This window comes from Numenius arquata, chromosome 19 (genome assembly GCF_964106895.1).
Source record: "Numenius arquata chromosome 19, bNumArq3.hap1.1, whole genome shotgun sequence".
In the NCBI taxonomy this organism is placed as follows: domain Eukaryota; kingdom Metazoa; phylum Chordata; class Aves; order Charadriiformes; family Scolopacidae; genus Numenius; species Numenius arquata.
In genome coordinates, this window is record NC_133594.1 from 8,332,833 (window position 1) to 8,341,099 (window position 8,267).

At 58.8% G+C, this 8,267-nt stretch overlaps 1 protein-coding gene across 1 annotated transcript; it reads left to right on the plus strand.

Moving 5' to 3' along the window:
- The first annotated feature begins 7,777 nt into the window (after positions 1–7,777).
- On the plus strand, positions 7,778–8,047 carry BRD3OS (BRD3 opposite strand). The gene has a single exon (XM_074161258.1). The coding sequence runs from the start codon at positions 7,778–7,780 to the stop codon at positions 8,045–8,047; it is 270 nt and encodes an 89-aa protein (XP_074017359.1).
- The last annotated feature ends 220 nt before the right edge of the window (positions 8,048–8,267 follow it).

Here is an 8,267-nt window from a genome sequence, read left to right on the forward strand (position 1 = left end):
GGCCGCGGTCCGCTCGCACACCCGGCCTTCCTCCTCCTCCTCCTCCTCCTCCTCGCCGCCGCTCAGGGGCAGCGAGCGGCTGCTCGGCACCGCGGCCCCCCGCTACCGCCCCGCTCCATCGCCGCCCGCCGCCCGGGGAAGCATCGCTCCGCGCCGGGGCTCTGCGGAGGAGGAGGAGGAGGAAGGAGGAGGAGGAGGAGGAGGAGGAGGAGGAAGAAGAGGGGCGGCGCGGAGTTTTCCGGCGGAGGGCTGCCCCTGCCCCCGCTGCGGCCCCACCGCCTCGGCCGGGGCTAAGCGCGCTGCATCCTCCCGGGAACAAAGCGGGGAGGAGGGCGGCGGGGGGGGGGGGGTACACACGACACACACCGAAACCGGGCCGCCCCCGCGCAACTTCGTCCCCCTGCCCCGAGGAAACTTGCCGCCGAGGAGCCCCCCCACCTGCGGAGCCGGAGCTGGGGATGCCGATGCCGCGGGTGTGAGACCCCCCCTCCCGCCCCGGGCCGGCGGGAGGAGCTCCCGGTCCGCCCCCGCCGCCCCTTTGTCTGCGGGAGCCCGGGCTGGGCTGGGAGCGGGGGGGCGGGCTGCGGCCGCGCCGCCCTGGCTCCTTTCCCGATTATTTATTTTTTCTCCCTTTTTGATTTTTTCCCTTTTTTATTTTTCCCCCTTTCCCCCTTCCCTTTTTTTTTACCCCCCCCCTTTTTTTTTTTTTTTTTTTTTTTTTTTCCCCCCTCTTTTGTATCCCTTCTCTCCCTCCCGCCGCTCCTGCTTCGCTCCCTGTTCCGGGGAAACCGAGCCGCCGCTCTGCTTCGCTCTCCCCGCCGGCTCCCACCCCCACTCCGCACCCCACTTTCCCCCGGGCACCCCCCATCTCCCCGCCGCCCCAGCCCCAGCTGACCGGGGGCAGAGGCAGGACCCGACCCGGGGCTCCGCACCCTCCCGCTGCCCTCGCACACAAGACCCTGCTTTGTCTGCCCGTGCACTCCCACTCTCCATCTCATGTTTGGGTTGCAAATACTGCAGGGGAGATGTTTAACCCAAACAAGCGATCGTATTCCTTGACTTTCAAACATGAAGACAACTCCTATAATTAATTACCAGTGTATTTATTAAAAACCTCAGCTCTCAGCCATTAACTCCTTGGCAGCAAACTCTTGAAAAATCTCTAATTTTTCACCCGTGGCTTCTATCCAAATCAGCACGGTTTAGAAGAGCCTCTTTCCAAATCTGTTCTGAATTTTCTTCCGAGATCCTCTCCCCAGAGTTTGCCGATTAATTTCCAGCCTGGCTTTCCAGATAGCCAAAACCGGAAGCCGAGACTGGAACGAAGGGAAGCTATTAACCTGGATGTCAAACAAATGCAACGCTAATCTCTTCCAAATGTAGCCAAGTGGAGATAAAGAAGAACGAGCGAGTGACTCTACCGGCATGATCCTTCATTTCCAGTGTAGGAAGAAGGATCCCTCCAAAGAATGAAAAACAATTAATATTCCAAGGAAAGTTCAGTAGGTTTTTTTTGGTTTTAGGAAGGCACTTCTTTTAGCCCGGTGTGCTGGGGCTCCATCTGTTTCGGGTCCGGCTGCATGCGGTGCCCGCCGTCCCTCTGGCAGGGCAGGGTAGGTGTGGTATGATCCGAGAGGGAGCAGCATCCATATTGCCCCGATCCCGCCATCAGAGTCACTCCCTGCCCCGGGTACATTCGGGAGGATGCTGATTTCAGGCCGCAGCTCCCCATTCCCTGCGGAGGTGATTTCTCGGAATAACTTTCTCATTCTTTTAGCTCTTCACGATGCTTTTCTTTCCGGCCGCCCGCAAGGTCTCCCCCAGCACCCACCGGGCAGGACTCACCGGGCTGCTGAAAGGAGTGGAGTCCTGCCAGGGATAATTTTGGTTGACTCTGTACTCGCCTGCCTTGTGAGGTCAGGTCTGTAGGTAGAGGACAACAGAGGAGTTTATTCTCTGTGTATAATTAGAGCTGCTAGCTACAGCCTGGCTTTTTTACTGCCTAATAAAAAGCGTACTTGGCCCCTGGACACTTAGGAACAATCACTGCAGCTGCAAAGCCAGCCTCTGCGTGGGAGGTGTTGAAGCCAGGACGCTTCTCGCCTACCTCTGCAACAATCAAAGCAGCTGACAGCAGAGATATTTTTGATATCTGTGATACACACACACACGCACGCAAAAAATAATAAACCAGACCTATAAGGCAAGGCTGAGTGAGGAGCATGTAACCAGCACACAGCCCTGTGAGGTGCAGGTCATACAAATGTCCTGAAGCGGGTCGGGGTACGCGGGGGGGATGGACACACACACCTAGAGGCTGCTTTCAGGATGTACCTGAAGCTAAAAGGGAGCACGCATAAATTAAAGAGGTCGAATTCTGTGCTAAGAGCCGGTGCTCCCCTTTCCTGCCCCTTGGCACTGCTGGGAATGACAGCCAGGGAAGGACAGACGGACAGTCAGGCAGGGCTGAGGCTGCTGACCCTCACGCAGAGGCTGACACTACCCTCTGCTGGGGACTGAGCGTGGAGCTTCTCCTCTCCGCTAACAGGCTTCGCTGTATGTGCTTTTATTACTTTCTTGCATGAGAGAAGCCCGAGAAGTGACTGCGCACCCTGTAAAAATACTAACAGAAGGGAAATGATGCTTTTTCATCCCCAAATGTCTCAGTACCTGGGCACAGGGAGAGAGGCAGGAGCCACCGCAGCCTGGGTCCCGTTGCGGAGGGGTGCGAGGGGGCACGTGGCTGGCGAAGCAGGGGCTGGTTGGGAATGTAAGAAAGCTGCTGGGAACATCACAGTCCAGCATGGAACAGGGAAAACCAGTCATTAAAGAGAGACAGAGAAAAAGACAGAGAGAAAGAAAGAGAGAGAGAAAAAGAGAAAGAGAGAAAGGAAGGAAGGAAGGAAGGAAGGAAGGAAGGAAGGAAGGAAGGAAGGAAGGAAGGAAGGAAACTTAAATGCACAAACATGTGCAAGGAGACTGTACCTTACAAATCAACCAAAACATACCCGGGAACATACCCCATTTCGCAGCAAAGTGTACTTTCTGTAACGTTTGGTGTTGCTCCTGGGAGAAGGGCTGGCTCCCTGGTCAGCACACGCCGAGAAGCAGCCACCACGCTGCCCCTTTGGAGCAGCCAGCTGAAAACATCCCTTAAATACAGGGGCCGTAGCGCCAAGAAATCCCCATTTCCAAGCCGGCCAGCGTCTATGGATTGCCATTGCCACCTTCTGGATTAGACCAAGTGTGCACCAGCCTGCCCCAGCCCCGCTGCCAGCAGCTCCGTGGACATCATGGACATCTGTCTCCAGCTGGAGCTGGGGTCCCCAGAGCAGGAGCCATCACGGCTGGTGTCACAGCAGAGCTCGGGCCCCACCAGCAGCTGTCGGCAGTTCCCCCTCCAGCCTACGTGCCATTTCCAGCACGCCCTCGGATCCTGTGATCTCCTTTTGCCGACTATTTTAGGAAACCAGTGCAAGTCACAACTCGGCAAAGACACTGCAGCTCTCCCTCAGTCGTCGGTGTCCTGGGCTGAGCGACACAGGGCTAACTTTTCTTCTAATGCTGGGAAAACTGCCCTTTCAGAAGACACTAGTGTCTGAATTCGTGAAAATATTTACTTTATAGCCAGCCAGGCCATGTGAGATTCAAGGTCTCGGTGTTTTCGAGCCTTGCCAGGTACAGGGATGAGGAGGAGTGAGGTCTGGGCACTTGACCCAAGCTGCCAGCGGGATTATTTCATACCATGAATGTCACATTTGATATAAATTAGAAAAGTTTGCTGTGTAGTTTCTCTCTCCCTTGATGGAGATGGTCCAGAGAACTCCTTGCCCCGGTGCCGGACCCCTGACCCCTTCTCTTCCTCCCGAAGCCATTGTGCTCATGGTGTCCCACAGTGGCTGTCCCCTCTGGGAGTGCACAGCCTCCTGCTGGGGAATGGGCTGGGTATAATCCTTGTATATCTTATATTAGTATTGGAATTAATACTGGTTCCTTAGTATTCTTATTAATTATTTAGTCTTATCCTATTAAATCTATTTCCATTTCAGCCCTCGTGTTTCCTTGCTTTCCCTGATTCCCCTTTCCAGGTGGGGAGGGGTCATCGGGTGATCAAATAATTGTCTAAACTGGGTACAGCCAGGAATTCTCTCTCTGGCTCATCTCCGGCTGTAAAACCCTGATCTACCTGCCTGGGACACTTGTACCCTGCAACAGGGTAATTATCCTTGCAATTATCCTCCCGCTAACGGCTCTGCGCTCCTGCCAGGAGACCCCACATCTTCTCCCCCCCCGCCTCAGGGACACCCCCTCCAGAGCAGCAGTGTCGGTGACCGCCTGGCCCTGCGTAAATGAACCAGCTCGATGCTGGGGGGAGGGATAAACTGGATTCTCTTGCACTGGGGCAATGGGGGCAGCCAGCCCAAAATACTCTTTGTTTAGCCTGGAAAAGGCTAACACTGGCGGGAATGCAGCTCTGCTGGAAAAGGGCTCTCCACCTGGGTACCAAGCAGGTGGAGCTGGCCCTTCCCTGGGCATTTCTCTGTGGAAGGGTCTCATTTATGGGGCTCGTGATGCCCCCGCTGTGCTGAATACAGCCGTCTTCCCCCCCTAACGCTTTCCCATCAGAATCGAACAGACCCGAACGGCATCACAGTCCCAAGGAGCTGAGTAAGTGGAAAACAGCCCAGCCCAGCCCGTGCTGCAGCCGTGTTTTACAGCAGAGGTACGCGGGGAAAGCCAAGCAGACACAGAGATTGCCTCCAAGGAAGGAGGAGAGGAATCACCATCGGCTGGGCGGCACCAGGGGTTCCCCTCGTCTGTTCCATTCTGCTGTTTCCCAGGTTTATTTGGGAAGGGTCCTGCTGGCAGAGGTCTGGGGGACCCACGGCGAAGGGTCAAGGTGGGTCAGAGAGGCAGTTGTTGGTTTTCGGAGTTCCCAGTCCTTCTTCTTGCCTTATCTCGGCAGCGTAACCACCCCACTCACCCGCTCCTGCTGTTGTGCTCTGAGTTTGACGATAACGGGACCAGTAATTTTTCAGAGGGGACCAAGACACCTCATCCGTACCAAAAACCGACATCTGGGTCCTCTAAAGGATTTCGTATTTAGCTCTGCAGCTTCCACAAGGTGGGGCCTGGGCTGGCTCCTCCGTGCCTGCGGGAGGCGGATAAAGCTGGGAAGTCAGGACATTTCTGATAGTAAACATTTTAACTGGGTATTCATTCTTTTTTTCTTATTTTTTTTTTTTTTTTTCTTTCTTTCTTCCTTCTTCTTTGTGTTTGGTCTGCATCTCCCGGGAACGGGGAATCGCATCTTGTCTTCTATCTGATGGCAGTAAACCACCACGTCTTGTTTGTGTCCGGGAAGGCCGAGCGGAACGGCGTCACCACCTCCAGTAGCTCTGCAACGGATAAGAGCATGGGCTCCTCAGCAGGAGATTAGATGGCACCGCGTTCGCAGGAGATAAGAAGATTGAGAGCTTAAATTTAGCATCATCAGGAAAAGAATAAGCCCCACGGCTCTCTTCAAAACATATTTCTTACTGCGCTTGCCAGGGGACAGTCGGGCTGAGAGGCAGCCAGTGGTGATGCTCAGTCACGCTCCTTTTCCACACAGTCCACAGTGACGGTCCCATGAGGCTGTCGGGACACACAGGGATGTCCCCCACCTGCCTTCAGCCCACGATGATGCGGTCACTGGGGTCCCCGAGACAAGCGCAGGGGTTTAAAGGGTATCACGCACCCTCCCAGCACAAATGGCTGCCGTACCGGTCACCCACCAGAATGGAGACTGGGCAGCAAAACGCTCCGCCTGGGCTTTAAACGCTGGGGGCTGGGACCTGCCACCTTCAGCATCACCGAGAGCCGCTCTCCGGGGGCACCCCCAGATGGGGTGGGCAACAGCAGCTTCCCCCCACTCAGCCCCCGTGCTCCCACAGACGATGCCAGGGGCTGGGTGTCCCTTTAAACCGCTCTGTGCACCCGGAGGGGGCTGAAACCCATGGGACCCACATACATAGTGTGGGGAGCCCCATTGCTGTACCCCAGATCCATGTACCCCACTTGGAGACCCCCATTACCATGCCCTGGACCCACGTACCCCACTCAGTGACCCCCACTGCAGTGCCCTGGCCCCGCACACCCCGCTCGGGGACCCCCATTACTGTGTCCCAGACCCACTCAACCCCCTCGGGGAGCCCCACTGCCGTGCCCCAGACTCACACACCCCACCGCAGAGCCCCCCTACCGTGCCCCGGACCAATGAACCCCACTCGGGGACACCCCTGCCGTGACCTGGACCCACGAACCCCGCTTGGTGACCCCCATTGCTGTGCCCTGGACCCACACACCCCACTGCAGACCCCCCCGCCGTGCCCTGGACCCACGAACCCTGCTCAGAGACCCCCATTGCTGTGTCCCAGACCCACACACCCCACTCGGGGAGCCCCACTGCCGTACCCCGGACCCAGACACCCCACCGCAGACCCCCCCTGCCGTACCCCGGACCCACAAACCCCACTCGGTGACCCCCACTGCCGTGCCCCGGACCCACGAACCCCACTCGGGGACCCCCATTGCTGTGCCCCGGACCCACACCCCCCCTCGGGGAGCCCCACTGCCGCGCCCCGGACCCACGAACCCCGCTCGGAGACCCCCCCCCCCCGCCGTGCCCCGGACCCACACACCCCACCGCAGACTCCCCCCCCCTCGCCGTGCCCCCGCTGCAGCCCGCCCCGTCCCGCTGCCCCCCCCCGGCGGCGGCTCTGGCTCCTCCCGCCGTGATGCGCTCGGGAGGCGGCTCCGCGGCTGCTCCGGGAGCGGCGCCAGGGCCGGGCCGGGCCGGGCCGGGCAGCGCAGGCACGGTGGGGCCGATGGGGGCGCGGGCAGGGGGTGCAGGGAGCCCTCGGGGGTGTGCAGGGGTGGGGGGTACCCCACGGGGGGCGCGCAGGGCAAGGAGGGTGCGGGGAAGGGGGGGGGGGGACGACCGTGGGCGGGTGCGCGGTGCCGGTGGAAGGGGTCGGGGGGCCTGTGGGGGGCACGGTGATGCCGGGGAAGGGGCCCTGGCAGGGTAGGGACCCCCGCTGCCAGGCCTTGGGGTGACCCTCGCTGTGCCCCCCCCCAGGTTGAAGCCCTGAAGCGGTGCTGTCAGGAGGGGACGGGCACCCCCAGCTCGGGTACCACAACCGGGGCTGGAGGCAGCATCTTCTCCTGCATCCCCGAGTCCGGGGCTTGCTGAGCTGCCCTCCATCAGGCTGGCGTCGGGTCCGTGTGAAGCCCCAGGGGAGAATCCATGCATGGGCCTGGTGACCTCTTACGTATGACCTCTTAGATCTGCTCTACAGCTTCGGGATCCAGCCTTCAGGGAAGGAAAACTCGTCCAGAGCCGCTCAGCCCGTCCTGCCCGGCTGCAGATCGACCCCAGCGCTGTGGAGCCACCCCTCATGCCCATTGAGATACTTTGTGGACTCTCAACAAGAAGCTCCTCGTGCGTGTGTGGTCCCTTCACAAGATGAAACACGTAGCGGCATCACCTCTGGATGAGCTTTTGGAAGTCCTGGCTTGTGATTTAAGCACGGCCAGGCTGCCCGTTGTGGTTTTTGGGGACACGTGTCCCTGCTCCCTCTCCTGAGTGGCGCTTACCCCCACCAACAGCTCGTGGGGCCCCGGGGATGTTCTCCCTTGAGCTCGAAGCATCAACCATTCAGCCAGTTGGACCCAGCGGGGTATATTTCGGAGCTGCCGGGAAGGAGCTCTCCTCTTTGGAGCTACCCTGGAGCAGATGACTGACAAAGTCATGAACGGGAGGGTTCCCCTGCCCGAAAAAGCCTTGTCCGAGGGCTATGCCCGGCTGCGGTACCGGGACACCTCCCTGCTCATCTGGCAGCAGCAGCAGCAGAAGCTGGAGTCGGCCCCCCCCAACACCTACCTGAGCCGGAGCCGCAGCATGTGGTACTCGCAGTACGGCAACGAAGCCATCCTGGTGCGGGACAAAAACAAGCTGGACGTCTCCAGGGACACGGGGCAATCCAAGTTTTGTGCTATTATGTAGTTTCCGGTGGTTTCGCGTTAGAGATCCGCGCGTGGAGACAAACCAGACTCGGGTGAAGCTGGGGGAGGTGGGTTTGCACCGTCCTCGCGACAGCCCCGCGGCTAAAGCAGCGTGGACGGGGTGGCCAAGAAAGGCTGCCTCAAGTTTGTGTTTGTTTTCGCTGTTGGTAGCATCCGATTTTGCATGTTCTTGAGTGTGTATAACGAAAACAGCCTCGCCG